This window comes from Paecilomyces variotii (assembly GCF_004022145.1).
Source record: "Paecilomyces variotii strain CBS 101075 chromosome Unknown C8Q69scaffold_1, whole genome shotgun sequence".
NCBI lineage: Eukaryota > Fungi > Ascomycota > Eurotiomycetes > Eurotiales > Thermoascaceae > Paecilomyces > Paecilomyces variotii.
The window spans coordinates 1,883,091-1,896,411 of NW_021167140.1; the positions used below are offsets into that span (position 1 = coordinate 1,883,091).

The 13,321-nt window shown below is 49.5% G+C and overlaps 8 protein-coding genes across 8 annotated transcripts; 4 read left to right on the forward strand and 4 right to left on the reverse strand.

Annotated features, from left to right (window-relative positions):
* Positions 1-65: 65 nt before the first annotated feature.
* On the reverse strand, positions 66-1,345 carry C8Q69DRAFT_451213 (putative caffeine-induced death protein Cid2). Its single transcript, XM_028629476.1, has 2 exons — positions 993-1,345; positions 66-921 (listed from the first exon to the last, which is right to left on the reverse strand). The coding sequence occupies exons 1-2, from the start codon at positions 1,063-1,065 to the stop codon at positions 410-412; spliced, it is 585 nt and encodes a 194-aa protein (XP_028489094.1). The 5' UTR covers positions 1,066-1,345; the 3' UTR covers positions 66-409.
* A 297-nt stretch (positions 1,346-1,642) lies between these two features.
* On the forward strand, positions 1,643-2,802 carry C8Q69DRAFT_440549 (formamidopyrimidine-dna glycosylase; the record flags this gene model as incomplete). The annotated part of the gene is made up of 2 exons (XM_028628664.1): positions 1,643-2,235; positions 2,295-2,802. The coding sequence occupies 2 exons, from the start codon at positions 1,643-1,645 to the stop codon at positions 2,800-2,802; spliced, it is 1,101 nt and encodes a 366-aa protein (XP_028489095.1).
* C8Q69DRAFT_26163 (hypothetical protein) lies at positions 2,605-4,150 on the reverse strand. The gene has a single exon (XM_028626700.1). It carries the CDS (start codon positions 4,048-4,050, stop codon positions 2,947-2,949), a length of 1,104 nt encoding a protein of 367 aa, XP_028489096.1. The 5' UTR covers positions 4,051-4,150; the 3' UTR covers positions 2,605-2,946.
* A 342-nt stretch (positions 4,151-4,492) lies between these two features.
* On the forward strand, positions 4,493-6,360 carry C8Q69DRAFT_440551 (nuclear architecture related protein; the record flags this gene model as incomplete). The annotated part of the gene is made up of 2 exons (XM_028628665.1): positions 4,493-4,600; positions 4,681-6,360. The coding sequence occupies 2 exons, from the start codon at positions 4,493-4,495 to the stop codon at positions 6,358-6,360; spliced, it is 1,788 nt and encodes a 595-aa protein (XP_028489097.1).
* Positions 6,361-6,447: 87 nt separating this feature from the next.
* Positions 6,448-7,576, reverse strand: C8Q69DRAFT_512064 (hypothetical protein; the record flags this gene model as incomplete). Its single annotated transcript, XM_028633282.1, has 4 exons — positions 6,448-6,730; positions 6,790-6,867; positions 6,927-7,241; positions 7,323-7,576. 4 exons carry the CDS (start codon positions 7,574-7,576, stop codon positions 6,535-6,537), a joined length of 843 nt encoding a protein of 280 aa, XP_028489098.1. The 3' UTR covers positions 6,448-6,534.
* Positions 7,577-9,734: 2,158 nt separating this feature from the next.
* On the forward strand, positions 9,735-10,056 carry C8Q69DRAFT_502982 (metallothionein-I gene transcription activator; the record flags this gene model as incomplete). Its single annotated transcript, XM_028632444.1, has 2 exons — positions 9,735-9,937; positions 10,032-10,056. 2 exons carry the CDS (start codon positions 9,735-9,737, stop codon positions 10,054-10,056), a joined length of 228 nt encoding a protein of 75 aa, XP_028489099.1.
* Positions 10,057-10,173: 117 nt separating this feature from the next.
* On the reverse strand, positions 10,174-12,006 carry C8Q69DRAFT_26214 (putative anthranilate phosphoribosyltransferase). The gene is made up of 2 exons (XM_028626704.1): positions 11,463-12,006; positions 10,174-11,405 (listed from the first exon to the last, which is right to left on the reverse strand). The coding sequence occupies exons 1-2, from the start codon at positions 11,787-11,789 to the stop codon at positions 10,440-10,442; spliced, it is 1,293 nt and encodes a 430-aa protein (XP_028489100.1). The 5' UTR covers positions 11,790-12,006; the 3' UTR covers positions 10,174-10,439.
* C8Q69DRAFT_451225 (hypothetical protein) lies at positions 11,914-13,318 on the forward strand. Its single transcript, XM_028629477.1, has one exon. It carries the CDS (start codon positions 12,170-12,172, stop codon positions 13,184-13,186), a length of 1,017 nt encoding a protein of 338 aa, XP_028489101.1. The 5' UTR covers positions 11,914-12,169; the 3' UTR covers positions 13,187-13,318.
* Positions 13,319-13,321: the final 3 nt, after the last annotated feature.

Here is a 13,321-nt window from a genome sequence, read left to right on the forward strand (position 1 = left end):
TGCTTGTGCATACGCATGTGTCATTGTACATCCCAAATTCGACAACAAACAACTTCGAGATTGGACGCTCTATATATATTCCAAGGACTGCCTGCTTTCAATTTATCTTATGTCCTGCTGCTCTGTTTTGTTGGGAGCGAGCAAGCTCATCATTCATCGGATCTCCGATGCCGGATCTTCAACCACTCCCTGATCTTGGATCGACTGCTATGTTCTGTACTATGTCTATTCTCTATCTGAATCATAGAGACACATTATATATACAAAATGCTTTTTCGGAATGCTATGAAAATGCAATCATTTCCCATCTCGCCTGAACCATTGCGCCATAGAGCCGAGACTTGACCTTATACCATAGGACCATGCTTTAGAGACGAGATACTCGTGTACCACCCTATTCCACGTGGCTTCACGAGGATCGTTGTCCCTTGTTTTCCCGCCATCGATTCAATGCTTCCTCCCAATCGCCCGAAGGGTCGCCGCACCTCTCTGTTACTAGACCCCAGGTGCGAGCGCGAATGATCTGTTCAACGCTTCGTTCGTTCCGGATTAAGTATGCCAGGGACTCCGTGCGCGCTTCTTTGGGGAAGAATCGAGCCGAGTACGGGTCTAATCGCTCGTCCACCACCCGTTCGCGATCCTTCGCGGACTCCGTCTCTCGCAGAATGAGATCGGGATCTTCAGGATCAGGACTCGTAGCCACACCGGCGCAATAGTTTAGAACATCTGATCTTGTCTGCCACGAAGGGAATAACACGTTGTCTTTGAACGATTGACAAGCTGCGGGATCTATAGTCTTTTTGCCTGTTTGGCGCACGGCAGTAGAGGAAGGGTCGAAGCCGACCCGGGCTGGTGTTATCAACGCATTGAGGTTCTGTGTGATCGAGTCATCAATCGCTGATCGCGAGAGGCGCAGGAAATCTATGTTCACGCAAACGTTAGCATTGTCTCGAGAGTCTATGTTCCTATGACTCCGGCGGGATGCCGCGCACCTCTCAGTACTCTCTCATTGAAGCAAAATTGGGGGCTCAACTCCGGAGCTACCGTTGACGACTGCTGTGACATCTTCCGACTCACCGGATCTTCCACCTTCTCGGAAGACTGTGACTTTTTGGCCCAGAACCACTCCAGATTGTGTAGCTAAAAGGATTGAGTGGGGATCAACAAGAGCTCTATGGTATGCTCCTGGTAGGAGTGGCTTGAAGCTGCTCGAGCGCAGAAGGTATTACTGCTATCAACCCACTATAAAACCAAATAACGTTCCCAGCGAAATTATGGCAGAATGGGAGCTGCTGGAAGCATATATGGTGTCGGAGGAGCCGGCGTAGTAGAAGTACTTTCGGACTTCTTCTTGGCCGGTCTGAGCTCATCATCCGAATATGGGTAAATTTCAAAGTCACGGGACAACGCGCCTCGACACGCGTTACAAATACAGCTCCGTGACTGCACATTGTAGATCCGATTTCAAGCCAAAACTAGGGTGATACGATCCCATTTCTATCTCATAAGGACCATCTATGCCTTCTGTCTCCTTAAAGAAATCTGTTGTGTGATCGGTCCATAGCTATCTTTATGTGGTATTCCTGTTCCAGTGGCCTTTGAGATTCCAATCAGAGGACAAATACTTAATCAGGTCATCACTATGCCCGAGTTAGCAGAGGTGTCACGCATTGTGCACTTCATTCGCAAGCATCTTGTTGGCAAGAAATTGGCCAATGTCCAAACGCAACATGATGATATTGTCTTCGGTAAAGCTGGCACAAGCGCAGCAGAGTTCCAAAAGGCCATGCAGGGAAAGACTATCGCTGGTGCTGGCCAGCAGGGCAAATATTTCTGGATTACCATGTCTTCACCACCTCATGCAGTCATGCATTTCGGTATGGCTGGATGGATGAAGATCAGGGATGCGGATACGTACTATTACCGAACAGACAAGCCGGAGGACAAAGACTGGCCGCCCAAGTACTGGAAGTTTCTCTTGGAGACTGATGAAGACCCGAAGACGGAAGCTGCATTTGTTGATTTTCGGAGACTTGCGAGAATCAGGCTGGTCGATTGCCCAGCAGATGACATTCGGAAGTACAGTCCTTTGAAAGAGAACGGGCCGGACCCCGTTGCAGACAAGGATACGGTGACTGAAGAGTGGCTCAAGGAGAAAGTGAAGAGCAAGAAGGTACCTATAAAAGCTCTTCTGCTTGACCAGGCGAATATAAGTGGAATTGGCAATTGGATGGGGTACGATCATCTCAGTATTCCATCGTAATGACGTACTGTGTGTACTAATACGCTCCCAGGGATGAGATTCTTTACCATGCAAAGATACACCCTGAGCAGTACAGCAACACACTCACTGATGACCAAATTAAAGAACTGCACTCTTCTATCCACTACGTCTGCGACACCTCAGTGGAACTGTTGGCAGATTCCGAAAAGTTCCCGGAAGACTGGCTGTTCAAGCACCGTTGGGGTAAAGGCAAGAAAAACAAGCCTGCTGTCCTGCCCAACGGGGAGAAGATAGTCTACCTGACGGTAGGAGGAAGAACAAGTGCGGTGGTTCCGTCAGTTCAGAAGAAGACTGGCCCTGTTGCAAAAGACGTCAGCGACGAAGACAAGAAGCGTCCAGCTGCGTTGAAGGAAGAGAGTGATTCTGAGGCAGTGGAGGATAGCGCTCCGGCAAAGAAAAGAGCCACAAATGGCCGCAGTAAAGCGACCGTGAAAAAAGAAGAGGTGGAAGATAAACCAGCCAAGAAGGCCAAGGAGCAATCTGCAGGGAGAAGACGATCAACACGTCTTACTAAATAGCTGCGTTCTATAATCAGAAGGTCGTCGTTAGGAGCACTGTATGTATAAACTTCTATGTAACTTGGAATAAGGATCTGGTTATCTTCATGAGTTGAGCATCCAATTTAGGATGTAACCAGTAGTTTGATCATGCAATCGTCCAATTCAGATCATGACCCCGTGTAACTTCCGATAGAAAACGCCGAAATTACCGTCGCCGTTTTTACCTGCCCCTAGATCGTCCATGACTGCGAAGACGATACTCTCCCACCACCCACCTTGGAACTCATTTTCCTTCAAGACCTCTGCCCAGCAGTCTGCGACTTCATCCCTCGGATTGAGAAAGGCCCCGCAACCAAAGGCACCCAGGACCAGCCTCCGATGCCCGTTGAAGGCTGCAATACGAAGGATAATGCGCATCTTCTCCTTCATCAAATCTCTATCTTTGGCGTTTTTGTATTTAGGCAATGTTCCGCTCGTCACCAACGCGGGTTGACATAGCGCAGCTATGCTGATGACGCTCACGATCGGAAGCTCATCAGGCTTCGTCAGATCCAAAAGTTTATGACCGTCGTTGATACTGTTGCGAATAATAACAACAGTCGGAGAATATATTGCTTGGTTATCATCAAGGGGATAATATCTCAATTTCAATGTAAAACTGAGACTGCTCCGGTAGCAGAGCGCCTCTTCTTGGGCGAGAGCCCCATTGAGCCAGCCTCCTCCGGCACTGTATGCATTTGCCATGTTGAGTACACACACATGCCGTCTGTCTCGTACTGTCATGTACTGGCTGCAATTGGCCAGATTGATAGCAGTGTCAAATGAATCCGCATCTACGACTTTGACCTCAGCAGGGAGGAAACCCGGACAAAACTTCTTGTCGAGAACAGGTGGCAATGGAGGGGTATATAGGTAGCCCTTAGGTGGCGCATGAGGTATTGCCTGAAGAATTTTTGGAAGAATCTTTCTTGTCTCTTGCGCTATCTGTGACAGCATCTTGCGCCGTCGTACGACTTCTGGAGGCCGTTTTCTTTTGGGACGGATACGAGACTGTGATGGTTCTGAATCTGGCCACTCGTCTGAATAACCTATCTCTGTCGCAGTTTCTGATGGCTGGTCGCTCACGTCGCGACTCTCCTGCTCGGAGTCAGTTGGAGAGCCTGTTTTTGCGGAGGTGGATGCAGGCCTCTTCTTTGACTCAGGAAATAGATAGAATGCGGAGAGCTTTGTCTGGGTCAGCTTGGGATTTACATGTGGACTGGACATCGTAGAAAATCCCACAAAAACAAATAAGATAAGATGAGATGAATTGGAGATGCCAATTCTCTATCATTATTATTTTCTCAAGTATCCTTATCGGCTAACGGTAGGCAACAATATGCGGCGGAAAAACAACGTCTTCTCCATAAACGGAAGGCGGTGTCGTTATCAGTCCGATCGGACGCTGATTAGTTAATTAGCGCGGGGGGGCAGCTTTCTAAGCATTGCCACTCCGAAGTGATCTCCGCGGAGCCACCTTGGGTACTTACTGTCTTCATCTTTTTACATCTACAACATCTCTTGTCCTGCAGATTATTTCGCTTGGCTATAATCGGATTTACCGTCTGGCTGTAGATTCAGCTCGAATCAGTTTGTTCAAAACCTTAGAGGTCTCTGGCCTTCCTGGCGTTGGCCACGCCACGCCGGTGTTCGAAGTACATTTGTCACCATGAGTGCAATACTATCAGCAGACGATCTCAACGATTTCATCACCCCTGGTGTGGCCTGTATTAAGCCTGTTGAGACATTGCCCAAGAAGGACTCACAAAATCCTGAGGTAGGTCAATTCGAAGTACTCGTGATTTCGGCTTGTTGCGCCACGTCCAATGACAGACGGCTAATTTGCAATTTCATTAGAATCCCTACGAAGTAACGACAGAAGACAAGGTGCAGCCAGAGAACCTCCCACCAGCACAAATATCGTTGACAGACTGTCTGGCATGTTCTGGTTGCGTCACCTCTGCAGAGGCAGTGTTGATCTCGCTGCAATCGCATGCTGAAGTTCTAAATACTCTCGATACCTTTCCTGAGATCTCCGTGTCTGGCCAACGGTTCAATTCGGACAACGATGGTCGCATCTTTGTTGCAAGTGTCAGCCCCCAAGTGAGGGCAAGTCTGGCCGCTACATATGGCATTACAGAGAGAAAGGCAGCGTACATGATCGACCAATTTCTTAGCGGACCGCAGGGATTGCGAGCAGGTGGCAAACATGGAAGTGGCTTTTCCTGGGTGGTTGATACCAACGTGATGAGACAAGCTGCCTTGACTCTCACTGCAGATGAGGTTGCGGAATCGCTGGGGAGCGGAGACTCTTCTGTGCAAGACGCGTCCGGTTTCCCAGTCCCTAAGAGACCTATATTATCATCTGCATGCCCTGGTTGGATATGCTATGCAGAAAAGACTCATCCTCACGTCCTTCCTCATCTGTCACGTCTCAAGTCTCCGCAAGCCATCACGGGCACTTTTCTCAAGACAGTATTGAGCAAAAGTCTCGGAGTTCCTCCGTCGCGAATCTGGCACTTGGCTATCATGCCTTGCTTTGACAAGAAGCTGGAAGCAAGCCGGGAAGAGTTGACCGATTCCTCGTGGCAAACTTCAACTTCGGAATCTCAGTCGCCTGTGCGCGATGTCGACTGCGTTATCACTACCCGGGAGTTGCAAATGCTGGCATCGTCTAGGGGCATTTCTCTTCCGAGCCTTCCTTTGAAGCCCTTGTCGAAGTCATACGTGCCCGAATTTCCTGACAAGACTATTGAGCCGTTTATTCTTTCGAAATCACTGCATAAGCAAGACTCGGCTGCCGGAACATCAGGTGGCTATCTTTACCATGTTCTCACTACTTTCCAGGCACGGAACCCAGGCAGTCAGATTGTGACTCAGAGGGGAAGGAATGCCGATGTCGTCGAATATACTCTTGTGTCTGCATCTGGAGAGCCAGTGATTAAGGCTGCACGATATTACGGGTTCAGGAATATCCAGAATCTCGTTAGAAAATTGAAGCCTGCAAGAGCCTCGCGGATGCCAGGGGCAAAGACCGCATCTGCCAGTGCACGGAGAGGGCCGGTCTCACGGGCCGCTGGTGCTGGAGGGCCATCTGTTGACTATGCATATGTTGAAGTCATGGCTTGTCCTGGAGGCTGCACAAATGGTGGAGGACAGGTACGGATCGAAGACGCTAGGGAAGCCAATGCTAGCGCGCAGAGCATTCCTGCAGAGGGAGCACCCGGACAGTCGTCGAAACCAACGCCTAACGAACAACGAGCTTGGCTGGCGCGTGTGGATGAAGCATACTATTCGATGGATTCTGAGTCGGATTCAGAGTCGTCTGAGTTGTCTCAGCAAACTTCTATCACCGATCGAGACACCAAAGTCCGTGATATTCTCACATACTGGTCGACTACGACAGGAGTTGCGTTACCAAGACTCCTCTACACGACATACCGAAAGGTCGAGAGTGACGTGGGTAAAGATAAAAGTGAGGCTGGTGAGACAGCTCGCGTGGTTGAATTGGCTAGTAAAATCGGTGGAGGCTGGTGAAATCGATTCTCGTCCTATTTTATACCCCTTTTGCCATCGATTGCATAGACTTAATGAATTGCATTGTCTCTATTTATGGGGAATTTATATAGATTACGAGCTCAGTATTTTATTCAAGAGACATAGCTAATGGTACTATCGGGATACATATCATGTCACATCTCGTCTTAACTCTCAATGTTCTGTGATATTGTCTTCGTCGTCTTCCTCGAGTGGTACTTCCTCATAATCAGAGGGGATCATCGGATCATCTGATTCACCCTCAATTGCGACGTCATGCTTACTGCCGAGTCCCCAGAGCCGATAATCTATCCTCGGTATGAGTTTTATCTTTCCTTGATAGTCGAACTCTTCTATGCCGACAAAAAAGCTACATGGCGGATTAGCGATTTATAGCAGAGGCTATGTCTTGAAGCTGAAAGTGCTCACCATCTCTTTGTGTCATTATCCCACATTATGTTGCGTCTGCGAGGGTCCAAGTGCGTGTAACCAAGAGCATACAACTTCCTAAAAGAGCGAGCTTAGCGATCACAAGAATGTGGATCGTAGAAAAGATCAACTCGTACCGGAGAGACTTCAGAAAGGAGATTCGGACCTCATCTCGCTTTTTTAAGGAAAACGTGTGAAAATTCTCCAGATTACGACCAGGAAGCTTCTCCATCAAGATGAAAGCTATGTATCCACCCGGGACGTATTCGTCATCGCTCTGGGCTACAACATCATAATCGATCAGTGTCGGCGTGCAGCTGCAGCCGGCTTCCGTGAGCTGTTGAAGGACCTGTATCTCGTGATCACCCATCCAACAAATCTCGGTTTCTTTTAGCTTGGAGTAGTCGAACTTTTCGCGAAGACGACTGTTTGGATCTTTAACCGGGGGAGTTCTGAAGTTTTTTTTCGGTATTAGTTTATTCAGCACTTTCAGATTCCCATGAACTCAAGAAAATCCAAGAAGGTTTTCTTACTGCATCCGTATTCTCAAAATAGCCTCCGTACCCTGGGATGGTCCTCTTGTCTGAGTGACGAGCGCAAGTCCAGAGACTTCGTAAACGCCGTCCTTACCGGTGATTATATCGTCGAATATCTTCTCCGTCAGGACCTGCTTGAGTTCCCATTCAGTCTCTGTTTGAGGGAAATAGAGAAGGCGCCGGTTACTGCGAGGCGTTTCTTTGTCACTGAAGATATCTAACCAAAGGAATCTCGATTTGGTCTCGTCCATGGTGAGCTAATACTGCGATGAAAAGAAAATTTAGAAATAGCATAGGTGATCAAGCCTGTATGAATACCTAATGATCGTATGCCTCTGTAGCGGAAGACTTTGGTTTGTTAAGAAACAAAGAAGGATGTGTAGCCTGATGCCACTATATTCCCTCCGAGCCGCTCGAGTGTGAAGTTGCGTCAGACTTAACACCTGACATGTCAAACCTCGCAAGGCTATTATTATATATTGAATGAGGAGCTTCACACCTGTCTCATCATTTCACCGCATTGAGCCTGATCGATTTCACCAACAACGCCACACATCTCCGTTCAATCCGAATATATGCATCATCACCCTTATCTGCCTTGACCGTTGATATCTCAAGGCGTCTATATGATCCTTATAGTATCAACGTCTTTATTCTTTTAAAAACCCCAGAAATCAACGTCTATTTCTCTATCTTCCACGAAGATTGTTCAAACGAGGTTTTCTTCTGCCAAAATTGAGGATTTAGCCTCCAGGGAGAACAATTTGACCACTCTCCATAAAGCTAGAGATATAATTGTCGACAACTTTCCGCAGTGTCTGATTGTCCCCCAGATTCCACATCACAAGTACGGCCATCCATCGGTTGAGGTTTATGGGGGCGTTGCAGCACTGGAGCTCCTTCCAGCTCGATGCGAGACGGCAATTCAACGCCATTGACTGGCAAGATCACACGACCTACCTGGATGCTACTGTGGTCGATGCTGCCACAAATGGACACAACATACGTAACGAGCACTATAGGTGCTGAGAGGAAATCACCAGTAATGGTCGTTATGTAAACCACGTTCTGCACGTATTGTCCGCCATTGCGCTCGAGATCGGCTTCCCGGGGAAGTTTGGAGATTGGAATTCGTGTAAGGAGAGAGGCTCTAGCAACAGCCAGAATACCGGCCAAGAGAGGGGATTGGTCCCAGATTTCGTCCTCATGGGCCCCTGTCTATCCCTCTTATTGTCGGGGAGGGGAAGACACCCTTTCAGAAGCATCAATTCAAGGAATGGTTTGAAAGTGCAGTACTCAGAGGGAACTCTGCCTCGCTGCGCGTCCTTCTGGGTGAGTTATATGCTACTTCTCTTGCAGAGTTCCTAACAATTATGCAGGACAAATTGCACAGATCTCGGTTCGTGAGGCGATGCTGTACCTGATAGCAATTGCATCCACCGGTCCGCGCAAGCGGACTTTCAAGAACTAGACGAAAGCAGAAGATTGGGTGCAACCTATTCGTGCCAGGGGTTCGTTCTAGGTCAAGGGCCGGATATGTTGGGAGTTCTGGAACGCCCGATCTCAAGAATAACAAACGATTTAGCCTGGGATTCGGTTTTGCGGGAACAGTCGAAGCGCATGTCAACAAGGTTGAAGGGAGGGATAACGCGGCACAACATCCTGTCGGCGTACAAAAGCAAACGCCAGGTGATCTGTCAATCATCCGTTTGTGGCATAATGGATTACTACTAGATTACTAGGTTACTAGGATCTAAATTCTTTGTATGCTAGAGATAAATATGGGATCAAATCCCCCCTAGACCTAGAGTCAAGTAAGCAATTCAGATTCTGCTTCCGTGCTCTTTTGGATTCGACACATCCTACTGGGATACCGTGGCGCCTGTTACATGGCCACAGGTCTATCTAGGCTAGGTCTAGTTGTCACCGTTATATAGGTAGGTATCTCGTCATGAATAGGAGGTACCTACAACAAACCAAGAAAGGTGGCCGCTCAAGACGGTGCATAACCTGGGGACGCGCAATTGCTAGCGCTCGAAGTTTTCCGGGATACCGTACTGATCCATGTGAAAAATTCTCTTCCAAATAATCGGATAAATACCTCTATTTCAAAGGATGCTGTACACAGACAAACGGACGGGCTGCCACCTGAGGACTATGTAGTTACCGCTTTCGGTAAGTGACTTGACTAAACAAAGACTAGTCTAGATTAGGTTAGTCTGCAACTGTCCGTCGCATGGAAGATCATCGATGCCGCCGCATCTCCATTTTTCCCAAGTCCAGACGATAATTATTCCTGCGCCACTCATTATTCACCACCTCTCTCCGCTACAACAGCAAGCTCGCATCTCTCCTGCAAACTGCTCTTCACTTGAAAAAAAAGGAACGGAAAGCAAATTCTTGAGCAAAATGTCCCGCGAAGCCTACCAGGTCCCGTCTTTGGGCGCCCAGAACGCCTTCGGTGCCGACGGTCTCAGCGGCGCCTCCGCGGACGGTCCAGCTGTGACTTATCTCTGCGGAGACTGCAACTCGAAGGTGTCGCTGAAGCGCGGCGATCAGATCCGTTGCAAGGAGTGTGGTCATCGTGTGCTGTATAAGGAGCGGACCAAGAGGTGAGTTTCCGTTGATGACTGCTGAAGAGTCATTTGTCTTTGGGTCCTGTTGTGATTGCGGATTTGCTGACGAATGCTGTTTGCGGTGGAATAGAATGGTTCAGTTCGAGGCGCGATGATTGGGAAATCGACTGTGAGGTGTTGACCTCGTCAGTTTTGCTAGGGCCATGGTCATGATGGGCTGGAGACACCGGTTGATTTGTCACGTTTGCTACGCATTTACATGGCGCTAAGGGAGTCTAGAGGGTTTTCATCATATAAAAAAAGCAATCTAGAGGCAGTTCAAGCGGAAGGGATCATTGCAGAGAGAGCATGACTCGTTCACGGACAAACCTAGCACAAGGAGTAACCAAGAGGATGGTTCTCCCTCCAAAGTGCTTTCGATTCTAAAGGACATACTGTCCTGCTGAACCCAGTACGCTATACAGAAGAATTCGAACACAACCTTTTTTTTTGTTCCCAAATTCCAATCCTATCCATCCCGTTCTACATCGTAAGAATATCACAGATTATTTGTTGCCTGAATAAACTCCTCAAATGTCTTCAGTGCTTGGCCACTCTCCACTGCCCACCTAGCTCGTCGGACACCTTCCTTCCAGCGTCCGCCACCAGGGCCCCGTTCAGTGATGACCTTACCGTCATCACCAGGACCCATGTTACTGGTGTCAGCCTCACAGATGCCGGAGACGACGAGGAGCGCTGCGACATTCATCAGTACGAAGTCCAGGATCGGATCATCGCGAGCAAGTTCGTTGCGTAGAATGCTCATCAGCTTCGCAGCGTTGTCCTTGGGCATCTTCCTTCCGTACACATCGGACAACGGGTGAGTGGGAAGCCCGAAGTCAGATGGGTGAAGCTGGAATGTCTCGAGCTTGACAAGCGTTCGAGAAGGAGCATCTTCATCGCTTGTGCTGGCGTCGTCATCGTCCGACGATCCCTTGTAAGCTGGATTGGGATATTCCGACAGCCTCCAGCAGTTGGTCTTTCCGGCACAGCTGATCTCGTCCATGTCTTCTTCACCGCAGACGACCATTGCCTTCTTTGCACCACTTAGTCTCAAAGCCTCAACGAAAACAGGTCCCAGGCTCTGGTATGCGACGCCGACCACCCGGGCTTCCAGAGCCCAGTCGACGGGATTCGCCAACGGACCCATCAGGTTGAATATCGTTCTGATACCGAGGCCGCGGCGGACAGGGTTTGCGTACATCATGCCAGGGTGAAAGTTGGGTGCGAAGAGGAAGGCGTAGTTCGTCTGCTCATACACTTTCGCAATGTTATCGGCAGTCACCGCGGAGATCTTGGGAGGTACCGGTTCGACCGCGTTAAGGACATCCGCTGAGCCCGAGAACGAGGTCTGCGCACGGTTTCCATGCTTTGCCATCATGAGGAGCGGAGATGCGATTATTGAGGAGGTTGTGGAAATGTTGAAGGTCGAGTGCGAGTCACCGCCGGTACCAACGATGTCGCACTGCATCAAGTCAGCATTTTCTTGCGCCTAGGGCAATTGTATAAGCTCATCGCTCACCAGTCCACCTCTGTAATTGCCCTCTTTCCGACCCCTAGCCTTGACTGCTTTCTTCAATGACTGCTTTTCGATCTGGCTTGCTGCCTCTCTCATGCGTTGCGAACATTTTGCGATCACATCCGACTCCCGATCTTTACCAGTGGAATGCAGGAGTGTGAGCAGAGCAGCGGTCTGGATCACTGAGATTCGATCCTCGAAAATCAGAGCGAATGCACTGGCAATTTCCTCTGCAGAGACCTGAATCTCCCCTGCTGCGGGGTAGGCCAGGCTCTTTAGGAGGGGTGAGATCGAGACGGGCTCGGGTTTTTCTTCGGCGGGAGCAGCCATAGTATTGACCAAGGGGAATATGTACGAAGTAGAGACGACAAAAGTACGTGCGCAATGATTATCAATTGAACGGCACGCGCATCTGGCAATTGAGCCTGCCCTTGTATGCTTGATTCGGCGTTACACCGGAGATCATTTCTTACTCGGACGGAAACGAGTCATCCTGCACCGGCAGAAACAGACCGCCTTGACATCCGACCTTTTCCTTTTTGGGATCCAAAAGCCCGGCCGCGATTCATCGCCAAAATTTCCGCTTCTCCAGGGCATCAACTGCATCTCCAGCCTCCGCTGCCTTCAGACAGGTCGTCAAGCTGGGCTAATGGCCCGTTTCTGAATTCTTCAATTGCATCTTGATCGTTTTGTCAACTCATATTTTCCAGATGCCGCCCAGGCTACGACTTGCGCGCTCGCGCATCTCCCAGTCGCTCTGCCGACAAAGGGTCTATCAATATGAGGTCCTGGTACCCAGCAGATATGCCAGTGGTGCTGCAGCCTCTGCAGTCACTCCGGCTGCATCGATAGAGCAGATGACAACCTCTTATCCTCCGATTGCCAGATACCCTCCCTCCCAGCCTCCATCACATCGCAGACCCGAAGAACGCAGGTCACAGCTTCTCCGACAATACACCTCCCTGCTTCGGACAGCACCTCTCATGGTTCTGTTCCAGCACAACAACCTGCAATCTACTGAGTGGGCTGGTATCCGTCGGGAGCTGAGCAAGGCACTGCAGAAGGTCGACGATGATCAAGCTGCGGCAGGACGGAGCCTTCCTCCGCTCGCCTCTTCCATCAAGCTGCAGATTATTCAAAACAGCATTTTCGAAACGGCTCTTCGTATCGTCGAATACTATCATCCTGACCAGAATGCTCTGAAAGCAGGCAAGCCAACCGTCTCGGGATCGAAAAACGACCCAGCCTTGACCCACGATCTCTCCCGAGCAGCGCATGACGCTGTGATGAACATGAAGGGCAAGCACGAGCTGACGACACTTCTTTCTGGACCGTTGGCTGTGCTCTCTTTCCCGCACGTCTCCCCGGAGCATCTCAAGGCCGCCCTCTCGATCCTCGCCCCGAAGGCCACCGGTTTCCCGGCGCCTACGCGACGAGCCAACCCCGGCTACTACGAATTGACCGTTCAGGATGGACTACAGAAGCTTATGCTACTCGCTGCCCGAGTTGACGGAAAGGTATTCGACGTCGACGAGACCAAGTGGGTCGGAAGCATCGAAGGCGGCATGGACGGATTGCGCTCCCAGCTGGTCACCATGCTTCAGAGTATCGGTGCCGGCATCACGAATGCTCTGGATGGCCATAGCAAGAGTCTCTACCTTACTCTGGAGAGCCGACGGAGCGTGCTCGAGGATGAACAGAAGGGTGAGGGAAAGAGTGAGCCCTGAAAAGGGAAGAGAAGCACTCCTCAATGTACAATACCTATTTTTATTTCGTTGCGAATCTGAATTGGTAAAGGATGATCGAGATATATATATTTTATCGCGAGCTATGAAGACAAATAGATACAATGTTCTTTAGGT